General features: G+C 42.8%; 1 protein-coding gene across 2 annotated transcripts in view; it reads right to left on the bottom strand.

Annotated features, from left to right (window-relative positions):
* Positions 1-15,393, bottom strand: part of GLDC (glycine decarboxylase) — a 110,468-nt gene that overhangs the window by 72,326 nt on the left and 22,749 nt on the right. The window contains exons 3-4 of one of the 2 annotated variants that reach the window (XM_064381851.1): positions 13,757-13,892; positions 2,219-2,383 (exon numbers count right to left, since the gene is read on the bottom strand). In XM_064381851.1, coding sequence (XP_064237921.1) covers positions 2,219-2,383; positions 13,757-13,892 — 301 coding nt within the window. Of the gene's footprint in view, positions 1-2,218; positions 2,384-12,084; positions 12,275-13,756; positions 13,893-15,393 lie in introns of those variants that run through there. The other variant, XM_064381855.1, reaches the window with a different exon arrangement.

Here is a 15,393-nt window from a genome sequence, read left to right as displayed (position 1 = left end):
ATGGGGCTCGCTCTTCACCCCAAGTCTACAGAAGCCAAAAACGAGGTTTACATGGGCACTCAGGACTAGGGGCACAAAACCTAAGACACAGCATGCATGTGGGCACCTTTCCCAACCAGATGACCATCTACATGAGAATTCTACCAGGAAGGTACACTCCTGAGTACTGGCAAGGCAAATGAAGGAAGGGGATGAACTGGAGAACCACTGTGGATTTCCATCCTGATTCAGTAACTCCACCTCTAGAAATGGCTCTTCAGGATACAATCAGAAGTTTTAACAAAGATGTATTGTAAGGATGCACATGAAATACTATTAATAACAGTAAAAGATGGAAACAAACTAAATGTGTAATAGATGAGAGAGTAAATAAAGTATGGCATTTCCATGCCAGTGCCATGGAGATACCAGAAGTCCTACACTACAGGCCTGAGAACCCACCGTTGGCCAGTGCCAGGACCTTTGTCGCTATGCTGTCACACCCCAACCAGAGACCCTCACACCTTTACACTCAGCTCTACTGCCAAGGTTTGGAACAATGGGGAGGCTCCCGGGTGTTCAGTCGTGTGTGTGTGTGTGTTATGGGGGGATCCTCACATCTGACCCACACTCGCCCTGGGAGCAGCACCCTCACCCCCACTCCCAGCCACATCTATCTAAAGTCCACTCCTAATTGGGCTTCCCCCTCCCCTGCTCCTGCCCTCTGCCCTCCCAAAGCAAGGCGCCGAGTCAGCTGCTTAAGATCACGTTGCCGCCCTAGCCTCACTGCCTTGCCCTATCTGACCTCTCCCTGTCCCCTGAACAACCCTCCTGGCCCCTGGAGCTACCCTCACAGCCCCCAGGCCTGCACTCAGCTGCTCCTCCATGCCAGCACCTCCCAGTGGGGGACCTGGCACCGGCTCCATCTCCTTCCTTCCAAAAATAGTCCCCTCACCAAATGAGCTGATGTCTTCAACCCCCACCTGCCAACCCCGGCCTTCCTGTCTGATCTTCCCCCACCCCAACCAAAATCCGAATGGAGACACCCAGAAGGACCCTGGGAGCTCTCAAAATACGGAGGCCATCAAGGGGTGTCATGCGCACAGCAAGGACCCTGTGCCTGGGCAGGGGGCTCTGTGGGTACTCACAGTGGGCGGCTGCCAGGAGGAAATATCCAACCCCTAGGTTTTGAACTTCTGAGTTTTTCAGTTTCTTTAAAAAGTCATACTCTAGAAAGCTGACTAAAGAAATATTCACAATATACTATAAAAAGAAAACAAGGCTGGGCGTGGTGGTTCAGGCCTGTAATCCCAGCACTTTGGGAGGTCAAGGCAGGTGGATCACTTGACATCAAGAGTTCAAGACCAGCTTGGCCAATATGGCGTATTTTAGTAAAATATGAAAATGGCCTAAATAGCCAGCCATGGTGGCACGCGCCCATAATCCCAGCTACTCAGGAGGCTGAGGCAAGAGAATCACATGAACTCAGGAGGCAGAGGTTGCAGTGAGCTGAGATCGCACCATTGCACTCCAGCCTGAGCGACAGAGAAAGACTCCATCTCAAAAAACAAACAAACAAACAAAACAAGCTATAAACAAATATAACCTAAGAACAATATTCTTCATAATCATAAAAGACGGTGATATTTTCTATTACATTGCAGATTGCCACTTCCTACCTATCTATTCCTCCCTTCACCCCAATGAACAGGACTCGAATACATGGGGGGAACAGCAGTGTGCCCATCTAAAAAGTTCTTTCTTTAGGTCACCTGCAGGAAGGGGTGGCCAATGAAGTGTAAGTTGTTGAGTGGGGCTTCCAAACATTTGTTTAAAGAGGGCTTATTTAGCTACAAGTCTCCCTTACCCTTCCCTGATTTTCCTGGGTGCATAAGTCACGGCTAGGCTAGAACTCCTGAGGTTGTCTTCTAGCAGGGTTAAAGCATCACAGAGATGGTGGAGTGAGAGGAGCATGGTTCCTTGACAAAATCTTGGGGTTGCCATAAACATCCCTAAGCCTAACATTACCTCCGGACTTAATAAGAGTGTGTGTGTGTGTGTGTGTGTGTGTGTGTGTTTGAGAGAGAGAGATGGAGAGAGAGAGAGATTGAGTGAGAAAGGGAGAGAGAGAGAGTGAGTGAGAAAGGGAGAGAGAGAGACGTCACTGGGCACTGACAGGTACTGTGGAGCTTGACCGTGCTGGAGAGAGACTGGAGGCATCTCAGGGTGAGCCTCTTACCTGTAGCACAGCTGTAGCGCCTCTGCGGCTGCAGTCCCCTCATCCAACAGGGATGCATTGGCCATGTCCAGGCCTGTGATGTCACACACCATGGTCTGGTAGTTGAGTAAACTCTCCAGCCTCCCCTGAGACACTTCGGGCTGGTATGGAGTATACTGGGTGATCCTGCAAGGGAAACAAAAGGTCTTGTACAGACTCTGACTCTGCTGTTTACAGAGGCACATGAAATGCTTTCATTTTAGGATTCAGTACCTGAAAATAATTTGCCTACCTTGAGGAGAATTACATAACACATCAGTAAGCTTCTTTTTGGCCTTTGTAAAGAAGCTTAAATTAAATCATAGTAACAATATTACCCTTTGTTTGGGGATAAGCAGTACTTATTTTCCTATCTCTCTGGTTTTCTTGTTTTTGGTTTGTATTTTTTGTTTTTCAGACAGGGTTTCGCTTTGTCACCCAGGCTGGAGTGCAATGGCATGATCACGGCTCACTGTAGCCTCAATGTCTAAGGCTCAAGAGATCCTCTGGCCTCAGCCTCCCAAGCGGCTGGGACAACAAGCACATGCCATCAGGCTCTGCTAATGTTTGTATTTTTTGTAGATCCAGGGTTTTGCCATGTTGCCCAAGCTGGTCTTCAATTCCTGAGCTCAAGCAATCCACATGTCTCAGCCTCCCAAAGTGCTGGTGCTGGGATTACAGGCATGAGCCACTGCATTGGACCTCCCTCTGTTTTTTTTTAATATTCTATTTTTAACAATCTCTGTGTGTGTGTGTGTGTGTGTGTGTGTGTGTGTGTGTTATTATGAGCTGGCTCTTAAAATCCACTTGAGCCTATCTATAATATTATAAACAGAAATTTCACTTGGTTTATATTTCCCCTAGATAAAAGAAGAACTTATTCAAAGTTTGTGATAGGAAAGCATCCAATAATCTAACAGGTAATACTCAAAACATTTTCTTTATTCATTTAAAATCTTTATTTTATGCTATAATCTGGAGAAGTTCTACATGCTAAGAAATTAATAGAGGTCTATTTAAGAATTCTCACTATCTAGTTACTAAGAGTCTGTGGCAGTTAACTCCATAGCTATTGAAATTCTAAGACAGAAATATTTAGAAGGTAGCATAAACATGGATTCTAACTTAACTCCTTCAATTATTAGCCAAGAATGTGGCTTTCGATATGTGAGTTAACCAATTTGGTTCCTTCATCTTTATGGGTGAGAGCCACCACGCCCGGCCTATTTTACTTTTAAAATTAGTATATCGTGAACATCTCCCACATCAGCAAATATTTTTTACAGCATCATTTTCAGTGAATGCAGAGTATTATATACATATTGTCTAATTACCATTTCCTTTTTAGCAGACACTTTTCTTGTTTTTCCTGTTATTTTCTGTGCTATCATCAGTTCTCTGGAGCATTGTTCTCTCTCTTCCTATTGTATATCCTGGGCCTGTCTTTATGGATATACTAAGTCTTTCCTATTTATCAGCTGGACCAGCTTGTATGTGTGTATACCTGAGCGTGTGTGTGTTTCTACATGGCAAATAATGACTCTGAGTAAAATGAAAGTTTTTTATTAGCCAGGCAATCTAAGTAGTTGGCTGGAGTAGTGCCACATCTGTCTTCAAGGTGTCAAGCCGTGTGTGTAGACCTTGTCTGATTTGAGATCACAACTGCCTGCCTGCTGTCTATGCCTTTTGTATGACCCCATTTCTGTTCAGATTTCCCTTTCTATTTGCCAGCACCATGTATTGTGTGCCTCATTCATTCCAGTTCACCACCCACTTAGAATTTGGCAAACTAATCTACAATTGCTAAACCAGGCTGTTCAAGAAAAATCCATTCTGCCGTATACAGACACACACACACACACACACACTCTCTATCTCTCCCTCTCACACACACACACACTCTCTCTCTCTCTCTCACATACGCACACACATACACATACAAACAGATACACACCAGTACAAACAAATATCAGGAAATTATTTCAAAGTCTTGACATTGTACTGCTTGGAAAGGCAACCTCCCCCCCACACTCCCTGTCAGAGATAAGACATTGGTTTCAAAGCTTTCAAAAAAGAAAGAAAGAAAAGTAGATGGAGGCTGGGAGCGATGGCTCACATCTGTAATTCTTGCACTTTGGGAGGCTGAGGCGGGTGATCACTTGATCCCAGGAGTTTGAGACGAGCCTGGGCAACATATGAGACCTCACCTCTCTCTCTATATATAAAAATCAGGCCAGGCGTGGTGGCTCACACCTGTAATCTCAGCACTTTGGGAGTCTGAGGCGCAAAGATCATGAAGTCAGGAGTTCGAGATCAGCCTGGTCAATATGCTGAAACCTTCTACTAAAAATACAAAAATTATCCAGGCGTGGTGGTGCCCACCTGTAGTCCCAGCTACTTGGGAGGCTAAGGCAGAAGAATCACTTTAACCTGGGAGATGGAGGTTGCAGTGAGCCGAGACTGCGCCACTGCACTCCAGCATGGGCAACAGAGTGACACTCTGTCTCAAAAATAATAATAATAATAAAGCAAAAACATGAGGCTGGAGGATAGGTTGAGGCTGCAATAAGCCGTGATCACACCACTGCACTCCTGCATGGGTGATGGGAGTGAGACCTGTCTCCAAAAATAATAATAATAATAATAATAATTAAAATACAAAATGATCTCGTTTTTATAAATTTGTAAAAAAAGTAGGTGAACCAAAATGTAAGCCAGTTTTCTCTGGGTGGTGAAATGATTAACCCTAAATTTTCTATTTATTGTATGTTCCAAGTGTTAAAAGACACCAGCTACCATTCATTAACCATCTCCTATGTGTCAGGAACACATTTACTACTTTTTTTAATGATTACATTACACACGTTCATTGTAACAAATTGGAAAACCCAGATAACTATTGAGAAATAAAATCATTCATAATCCCCAAACTTTAACATAACTACAGTTAACATTCAGGTGCATTTTTTTCAATCCCTTTCTACATCATAATCTATTTATACTTAGAAGTATATACTTAGAAGCATGAAGGCTCACACCTATAATCTCAACACTTTGGGAGGCCAAAGTAGGAGGATCACTTCTTGCACCAGGAGTTCGAGACCAACTTGGGCAACATAGTGAGACTCTGTATCTACTAAAAATAAAATAAATTTCTGTATCCTAACATTTTTCAGTTAACATTACTCCATAAACACTTTCTAACATCTTTAAATATTATTCAAAAACATAATTTTAACTGCTCTATGGTATTAAATAATTTATTTATAAATATATTTATTGTAACTTAAATAAATTATTTAAGTTATAATTTCTTCATGTAAATCTTGATTTATTTAACAAGTTCCTTCCAGTTGAATATTACTTTTGATTTCAAATATTAGAAATAGCATAATAGTGAAGATCCTTATCTTTGTCTTATTTCCTTAGGATAAATTCTTAGAAGTAGAATTCCAAATCATATGATAATTGGTTTTTTTTTTTTTTTTTTTTTTTTTTGAGATGGAGGCTTGCTCTGTCACCCACACTGGAGTGTAGTGGCTAGTTCTCGGCTCAGTGCAACCTCTGCCTCCTGGGTTAAACGATTCTCCTGCCTCGGCCTCCCGAGTGGCTGGTATAACAGGCACGCAACACCACGCCCAACTAAATTTTGTATTTTTTGTTGTGATGAGGTTTTGCCATGTTGGCTAGGCTTGTCTCGAACTCCCAGCCTCAGGTGATCCATCCGCCTTGGCCTCCCAAAGTGCTGGAATTACAGGTGTGAGCCACCTTGCCCAGCCTGATAATTAGTTCTAAGGCTCCCAGCACATAGCGCCATGTTCCTCTTCAGAAAGAGCAGATCTTTCTGTATTCTCTTAAGCAGTACAATTCACAGATTTCCCTGCATCTTCAAAAATACTAAGTATTAAGAAGCACTGGGTTTTTGTTTTGTTTTGTGAGACAGGGTAGGGTCTTGCTCTGTCATGCAAGCTGTAGTGAATGGCCTGATCTTGGCTCATTGCAACCTCCACCTCCTGGGCTCAAGCAATCCTCCCACCTCAGCCTCTGGAGTAGCTGGGACTACAGGCATGCACCATCATGCCCAGCCAATTTTAACATTTTTTCGTAGGGATGAAGTTTCACCACATTGGCCAGGCTGGTCTCAAACTCCTAGGCTGAGTGACTCACCCACCTCAGCCTCTCAAAGTGTTGAGATTACAGGTATGAGCCACCATGCCCAGCTGAAGCTCTGGGTTTTAATTTTTTTCTTTTTTGTAGAGACAGGGTTTCACTATGTTGTCCAGGCTGGTCTCAAATTCCTGGGCTCATGTGATCCTTCTACCTCAGCCTCCCAAATTGCTGGGATAACAGGGGTCAGCCACTGTGCCAAGCCTTAATCTTACTTTCTACAATCATGCATGGCTTAACAACAGAGACATGTTTTGAGAAATGCATCATTAGGTGATTGAGTCATTGTTGTGTGAACCTCAGAGTGTATTTACACATACTTAGAAGGTATAGCCTACTACACACCTATGCTACATGGCATAGCCTATCACTCCCAGGCTACCAACATGTACAGCACGTTACTGTACTGAATACTATAGGCAATTGTAATGCAATGGTTAAGTATTTGTGTTTCTAAATATAGAAAAGGTACAGTAAAAATATAGAAGTATAATTTTACAGGACCAATGTCATACACACAATCTGTCACTGACTGAAACATCACTACACAGGGCATGAGTGTACTTGTGAACTGGGACAAATAGCTAAACCTCACTCTAGCCAATATCTCTTGGCTCTCAATGGAAATGACATCGCCTATATGAGAGACTTTTCTTAATGCTCAAATCAGATTAATGTACTTTCCAAAGGTTATTCAAGTGAATAATAGCAACTGTAAATTAGCATCTGTAGATTCTTTTGCACTTATAAGGACACTCAAAAACTTTTAAAATCCCTAGCTTTTGCCTATACGTGTCTGTCTATATGTGTTTTAAGACTCAGTATACAGGCCAGGTGTGGTGGCTCACAGCTGTAATCTCAGCACTTTGGGAGGAAAATCTCTTGAGGCAAGTAGTTCAAGAACCTTGTCTCTATTAAAAATTAAAATAAAAAATTAGGGCCGGGCACGGTGGCTCACACCTGTAATCCCAGCTCTTTGGGAGGCCGAGGTGGGCAGATCACAAGGGAGGTCAAGAGATAGAGACCATCCTGCCAACATGGTGAAACCCCGTCTCTATTAAAAAAAAAAAAATTAGCCTGTCGAGGTGGCTTACACCAGTAAGTCCCACCTACTCAGAAGGCTGGGCAGGACTACTTAAGCCCATGAGCTCCAGTTTACAGTGAGCTATTACAGCACCACTGTACTCTAGTCTAAGTGACAGATGGAGACCCTGTCTTACAAAAAAAAAAAAAAAAGACTTAGTATATAACTAGTATTTTCTTTTTTTTGAAACGGAGTCTCACTGTCGCCCAGGCTGGAGTACAGTGGCGTAATCTCCACTCACTGCAGCCTCCTCCTCCCAGATTCAAGTGATTCTCCTGCCTCAGCCTCCCGAGTTGCTGAGATTACAGGCACCCACCACCACATCTGGCTAATTTTTTTGTATCTTTAGTAGAGACAGAGTTTTGCCATGTTGGTCAGGCTGGTCTTGAACTCCTGACCTCAAGTGATCTGCCCACCTCAGCCTCCCAAGTGCTGGGATACAGGCGTGAGTCACCGCACCCGGCCCGAACAGTATTTTCTTTTCTGTTATTTGTATACAGGGTTTTGCTACGCTGACCAGGCTGGAGTGTAGTGGCTATTAACAGGTGCGATGATTGGGCACTACAGCCTCAAACTTCTGGACTCATGTGATCTTCCTGCCTTGGCCTCCCAAGGAGCTGGACCACAGGCATAAGCCAACATACCTGACTTAGGATCAGTATTTTCAGTGACCCATTGGCTCTTGAAAAGTTGGGGGTTTTTTTGTTATCATCTTCAAAAAAATTTTTTTAAAGCATATGCTGATAGGCCTTTCCCAAAAGGACTTCCCCAGAATTCAATTTAGATATTATTAGATATTACCACTTAAAAACGATTTTTTATTCAAATTCATTACATCCTTTTCATCCCTTATGTAATATTTCTCTCTCAACCCTTTTATAAGTCCAAGGTGAGGTTAATGTTGTTTATCACTGCTAAAGGTAGAGACCTTTAAAATTGTTGTCTTGCAAAGATGATAAATATGTAATCTCACTCCTTTTACATGTAAACTTCTTCTATTAGTCAACAGGTTTTTGGCACTACTGAAATAAAACGGGTATTAATGCTCTTAACAATGATCTATTAAAGGACAGTAAGCCTCAGATCTGAGGGACGATACATAACCCTCATTTCAGGAGAAAATTATTATCAAAAGGCCTAGCTGTCATGCTTACAAGAGTTTGACTCAATTAAGTAAAACATAGTGAGTAATAAAATGTGTCTATAATGTCTATGTTCCAACTGACTAACTCCATTGGTTTGTTTCTAAATATATTTTAAAATATAAAAAGGTATCTGCACGTCCAAGAAGGCATTTAGTTTAGCTCAAATAGGATGCTTGATATATTCAACATGGCATTAACAGTTAACCCAAAATAATCAGTGTTCTCTATCATTTTGGCTGTGACTTTCTTTGGAATTGGGAAAGGGTGTCATGGGGGTTTGCAGGACAAACACTCCTGAGATTCTCTCATTTTAATCCTGCTGCCAAAATTATACCAAACAGAAATAGCTATGAGGAAAATGTAAATGTTCTGATGTTATCAGTGGTTGAAAATACGCAAGAGTGAACCCCATAAAATAAATTCTAGATCTGATGTAAATTTTCTTTCAGGAGCCCAAACATTTGTTTTCTTTCAAGGCTATGTTATCCATTTATTTTCCCCTCACGTCACCGGAATTTGTTGGTTCCATCTCTATGGAAACCATTCAGAAGGATGATAATGTGAAGTCTACCGCCCACATGTGCACAGCCCTCCCTATCAGTGCTGGTGGGGTGCGGTATCACTCTCTGGTTCAGATCAGCTTTCAGAGAATAGAATGAAACAGTATTTAAAATGCACCCGAAAAGCAAATGAAAAGTACAGGACAACGTCATCTCCTTCTCAAAACACTGGCTGCTCCTACAGTAAATTAACATCTGCCCACAGCCTGAAAGCAATATGGTGAATATTCTGTACAGCCACCAAGAGCAAGGGCTACTGGCCAGTATTCAGATGGCTGGAACGCTGCAGCCCATTCATGTACTTTTGAGGCTTTTCTTAAGGGGGAAGAGAAACAGGCCATTTTCTTTTCAAATCAACCTCGGAGTTTACCATTCAAATATTTACCGATACCACAGTGAAAAAGAAGCCTTCATCAATGCAAATGCATTGACATACACTACAGAGAAACTAGTTATTTGATTTTCCTGTCCCCTTATTAATAAAGAAGTGGAGCATATTGAAGCTAAGAGTTATGTGCAGGAACAGCAATACAGGAGTGACTGTACTGAGAGATTCAGCTCCTATAATGATATGATGAAAATAATTGCACCTAGGACAAAGCACGTGCATGCACCAGGACTACATTTGCAATGATGGAAAAGCAAAGATGCAAAGTGTTGACCAAATTGTTAACACTCATTGATTGACAGCATGTACTTGGATATTTCAAAAGCTCCTGTTGATGCAACTTATGATTTCCCATTTAGGGAAGCTTACATTCCCTTTAGTAAAGTTGGTTTTTACATACATTAATCTGAAAGACAATCTGTGCCCCTTGCTAGGAATACCTTTGAATTGCAGAGGTAACTATTCTGTCCTCACATTGTAATGATCCTGCTAGAAATTAAAGTTACCTCTTACACAAACTAACATCAAAAATCACCTAGGAATTATCATCATACTCCATCTATGGTTGATTTGTTTCCATACTGGAAATAAAAAGTATGCACCTATATTTTCAAATAAGATGTCTTCCTTTTAAGACTAATGCATCATTTAAAATAAAATTTCAACTCAAAGTTTCTGGTGTATAAAATGGCACCAATCCAAAAACATGGGAAAGAAGAGCCCACCGTTCCTCCTCCAGTTAGACATTATTTCCCAATGAACAGAAGAGGCAGATGTCCTGAACTGCCCTCAGACACTTTTGGAACCATGGCTTCTGCCTGTCAAGGGAGGTCCAAGGTGTTTTCTTGTTTGGTATTGAAATGTAAACCTCTATTTGCTTCTTTCACTCTCTCTTTATTTTTTTTTTTAATAAAGGAAAGAGGTTTAATTGACTCAATTCCACATGTCTGGGGAAGCCTCAGGAAACTTACAATCATGATGGAAAGCAAAGGGGAAGCAAAGCACCTTCACTAGGCGACAGGAGGGAGAATGCACACAGAGGAAACTACCAAACACATAAAACCATCAGATCGGCTGAGTACAGTGGCTCATGCCTGTATTCCCAGCACTTTGGGAGGCCAAGGCAGGCGGATCACAAGGTCAGGAGTTCGAGACCAGCCTGGCGAACATGGCGAAACCCCATCTCTACTAAAAATACAAAACTTAGCTGGGGATGCTGACGCACGTCTGTAATCCCAGCTACTTGGGAGGCTGATGCAGGAGAATTACTCAAACCTGGGAGGCAGAGGTTGCAGTGAGCTGAGATCGCACCACTGCACTCCACCCTGGGTGACAGAGTGAGGCTGAATCCTGAGTAGATGGGACTACAGGCAAGTGCCACCATGTCTGGCTAATTTTTGTATTTTTAGTAGAGACGGTGTTTCACCATATTGGCCAGGCTGGTCTTGAACTCCCGACCTTGTGATCCACCAGCCTTGGTCTCCCAAAGTACTGGGACTACAGTGTAAGCCACCATGCCTGGTTTGTTCTGCTATTCTTAAAACTGCACATAAACGTTACATATATGTGTGTTATTATATATAGCCGGGTGTGGTGGTTCATGCCTGTAATCCCAACACTTTCGGAGACTGTGGGAAAATCATTTAAGCCCAAGAGTTCGAGACCAGCCAGAGTAACATAGCAAGACCTCATCTCTACAAAAATAAAAATAAAAAGAACTTTAAAGGATATATTATATATTTCATAGCTGGGTACAATGACTTACACCTGTAATCCCAGCGCTTTGGGAGGCCAAGACAGGCGGATCACTTGAGGCTAGGAGTTCAAGACCAGCCTGGCCAACGTGGCGAAACCCTGTCTCTACTAAAAACACAAAAGCTAGATGGGAGTACTGGTGCACGCCTGTAGTCCCAGCTACTAGGGAAGCTGAGGCATGAGAATCACTTGAGCCCGGGAGGCGGAGGTTGCAGTGAGCCAAGATCACACCATTGCACTCCAGCCTGGGCAACAGAGGGAAACTGTCTCAAAAAAAGAAAAAAGAGGATATATTATATATTTCAAATATTATGTATCAGTTATCTATTTCAAGTATTAGATGTTGGATATATATTTCAAATTTTCTTAACACTTATAAAAAGAAACTCTGGCTTGAAGTAGCTTAGGTTTTCAGCAGACTGGTTGGTTTTAGAGCCTGGCCTTGCAGATTACACTGCTACTACTACAAACCTCTTCCTCCATGAGAAAAAAAAGGCACAAAAAAAGTGAAGTGTGTTCTGGATGTTGATCTGCCTGATGATGCATGGACAGAGGTATTGGACACAGGTCTGAGGATGGCAGGCATTCCATTTCTCTTATCTGCTCATTCTTCAAGCCTCAGCTTCCCGACCTGAGGACAAACCCAGGACTCCTCTCATTTTCCTCAAGCCACGCCTTTCCATGCTTTCTTTTCTGTGGTGTCCCTTCAGTCTAGAATCTTTTTCACCTAGCATGACCTTGCTCCTCACCTGACATTCTTCTGAAATTTCATTCTTCAGTCTTCCCAGGCAGCTGTGGTCTTTGCCATTTTTTCTTTCTTTTTTTTTTTTTTTTTTTGGAGACGGAGTCTCGCTCTGTCACTCAGGCTGGAATGCAGTGGTGTGATCTCCGCTCACTGCAATATCTGCCTCCCAGATTCAAGCCGATTCTCTCTTTTTCTTTTTTTGAGACAAAGTTTCACTCTTGTTATCCAGGCTGGAGTGCAATGGCGCCATCTGGGATCACTGCTACCTCTGCCTCCCAGGTTTAAGGGATTCTCCTGCCTCAGCCTCCTGAGTAGCTGGGATTACAGGCATGTGCCACCATGCCTGGCTAATATTGTATTTTTAGTAGAGACAGGGTTTCCACATGTTGATCAGGCTGGTCTCAAACTCCCGAACTCAGGTGATCAGCCCGCCTTGGCCTCCCTAAGTGCTGAGATTACAGGCGTAAGCCACCACATCTGGCCTATTTGGTTCTTTACATCATATAGCAAACAGCAACAGAAAATAATGAAATAGCATGGAAGTGGACTAGAATTATTTTCTCAAATGCAGGAGAAATGCTTTCTGTGTTATTCTGTCAGTGAGGGCGGGAGTGGGCAGGAGACACAGACACAGATGGACAGACAGATACACATGCACACACATGCAAACACACACACGCACACACACACACATCTAGAAGTAGGAGTTACTTACCTAACTGTTGAGGTGGGACTGGAATAAGTAACTGATCACGCATAGCTCAGGCCTTTCTCATCTTTTCTAGATGAGCCTGTCTACAGAACGCACGTGTTCTCTTTCTCCATAAAGTGCCAGCAATACAGCTTATGTTATGATCTCCAACACATGTCTGTCAGTCAGTTGTGAATCGAAAGTTTGGGGGGTGGGAGGGTAAGGGAACACGATTATCCATCCCCCTTAAAAATCCTAACAGAAAGGCTGGGTGCTACGGCTCACATCTGTAATTCCAGCATTTTGGGAAGCTGAGGCAGGCAGACCACCTGAGATCAGGAGTTCAAGACCAGCCTGGCCAACATGGTGAAACCCTGTCTCTACTAAAAACACAAAAATTAGCAGGGCATGGTGGCGGGCACCTGTATCCCAGCTACTCAGGAGGCTGAGGCAGGAGAATCGCTTGAACCCGGGAGGGAGAGGTTGCAGTGAGCTGAAATCACCCACTGCACTCCAGCCTGGTGACAGAGCAAGACTCCATCTAGGTTGGGTGGTCAAGGAAATCCTAACAGAAGACAGCGGACCAAGATTCTCTCCCAGACTCCCCTACTGACTCATTGAGTTAGCTCCGAAGTAGCCTAAGTCCCAGCGTCTCCAAGGAGAGTAAAGCCCACCTGCAGGTTTCACATCTTACTCAAATACAGCACAGAAATTAAGTTGGAGAAGAGAAAGAGACGACCAGATCCACAATTTAGCATCCTAGCAGATGTCATGGGACTGGAAGTGGGAAGAAACCTCTAGTTTCTCAACATTTGCACAAGAACACTTCCCAATCCAGAGAAATCTGTTAGGTTCCCAGAGCTTGGAGACAGCACTGGGGAGTGGGTGCCATGTGGAGGTTCTGAGACTGCATGGGGACAGGTGGAGGATGGAGAGAATTACGCAAATCACAGTAGCCCTGTTCTTGAACTGAGAAATACATTACCATCCTGAGTTCTCCAGTAAGTTCCGCAAAATCGTCTGTGGCACTGAGCAGTTATAATAGCCCATGCCAATATATGATCTCCAGATCTGGTTTTTGCTTGAAATGGCATGCAGAGTTGCAAGGATTTCATTTTCACCTGATTGTGGGAAAGAGAGAAATGTTACAGAGAGAATATATCTCAGAAAGGAGCTCTAATTACAGTTTAAAACCCTCATTTTGTTTGAACATTTATGAGAGAATAACCATATGGAAAGATAAGGGTCATCCATCCAGCCAACACTAAGTACTGTATGTGACAGCTCAAAAAAAAAAAAAAAATCCCCAAACAACACTAAATTTCTCCTCAAGGTTTGCCCCTCATCATTGTTTTAACTCTTCCTTATTCGGTTCTGTTTGCCAGAATTGCCCATTTTAATTGCCTCATTCCAGGTTTTTTCTACTCCTTTTCTTTTTCTGCTGTATATAGCTAAATAAAAATTCTGTCTTACTCCCAGCAAAATACTGTATTTTTCTTTGGCTAGAGTCACAGAACTAAAAAAAAAAAAAAAAAAAAAGAAATACTGTGTTTTACCTTCTAAACTGCCTTACACTCTCCGGAAGTAGGCACGGCCTCAGTCTAATTAACACATAATCTACATTTTTCTCTAAAATTGTTCTACTCAGTTGCACATTCTTCCTTTCTGTCACCAAAAGGGCAACTTATAAAAACACCATCACCCAACAGTAGAAAATATCAGTTGTGCCGGGCATGGTGGCTCATGCCTGTCATCCCAGCACTTCACTTTGGGAGGCCAAGGCGGACAGATCACGTGAGGTCGAGAGTTCAAGACCAACCTGACCAACATGGAGTAACCCCCACGTCTACTAAAAATACAAAAATTAGCTGGGTGTAGTGGCGCAAGCCTGTAATCCCAGCTTCTCAAGAGGCTGAGGCAGGAGAATCACTTGAAGCTGGGAGGCAGAGGTTGTAGTGAGCCAAGATGACACTATTGCACTCCAGCCTGGGCAACAAGAACAAGATTCTGTCTCAAAAAAAAGAAAAGAAAAGAAAAGAAAATATCGATTGTAATAGAAGACTCTCATGCAGGGCTGAGCACAGTGGCTCACACCTATAACCCCAGCACTTTGAGAGCCCAAGGTGGGCAGATTGCTTGAGTTCAGGAGTTCAAGACTAGCCTAGGCAACATGGTGAAACCCAGTCTCTACCAAAAATACAAAAAATTAGCCAGGTATGGTGGTTTGCACGTGTGGTCCTGGATACTTGGGAGGCTGAGGTGAGAGGATTACATGAGCCTGGGAGGTGAAGGTTATAGTGAGCTAAGATGGCGCCACTGCACTCAAACCTGGATGACAGAGTGAGACCCCCATCTCAAAAACACACACACACACAAATGCCTTTATGCAGTTTCTACCAGCATTTTCATTAATTAAGAAGCATAAATGTACTTGGATGCAGGTGGGACCCTTTTTCGGGTCATTCGTACAACAAAGTAATAACAGCATTTGACATTTATTGAATATTATTCTGCCAGGAATTGTACCATATGCTTTTCGTGCAGCCTAGGACACTGAGGATTGAAGATAGTCACTTGGCTGAGGTCACATGACTTTAAATTAAAGGATTACTAATCCAGTCT

The sequence above is a fragment of the Aotus nancymaae genome, unplaced genomic scaffold (genome assembly GCF_030222135.1).
Source record: "Aotus nancymaae isolate 86718 unplaced genomic scaffold, 86718_ANA_hifiasm-v0.15.2.pri h1tg000003l, whole genome shotgun sequence".
In the NCBI taxonomy this organism is placed as follows: domain Eukaryota; kingdom Metazoa; phylum Chordata; class Mammalia; order Primates; family Aotidae; genus Aotus; species Aotus nancymaae.
The sequence above is the reverse complement of the archived record's forward strand: the minus strand, read 5'-3'. Positions and strand labels throughout refer to the sequence as shown.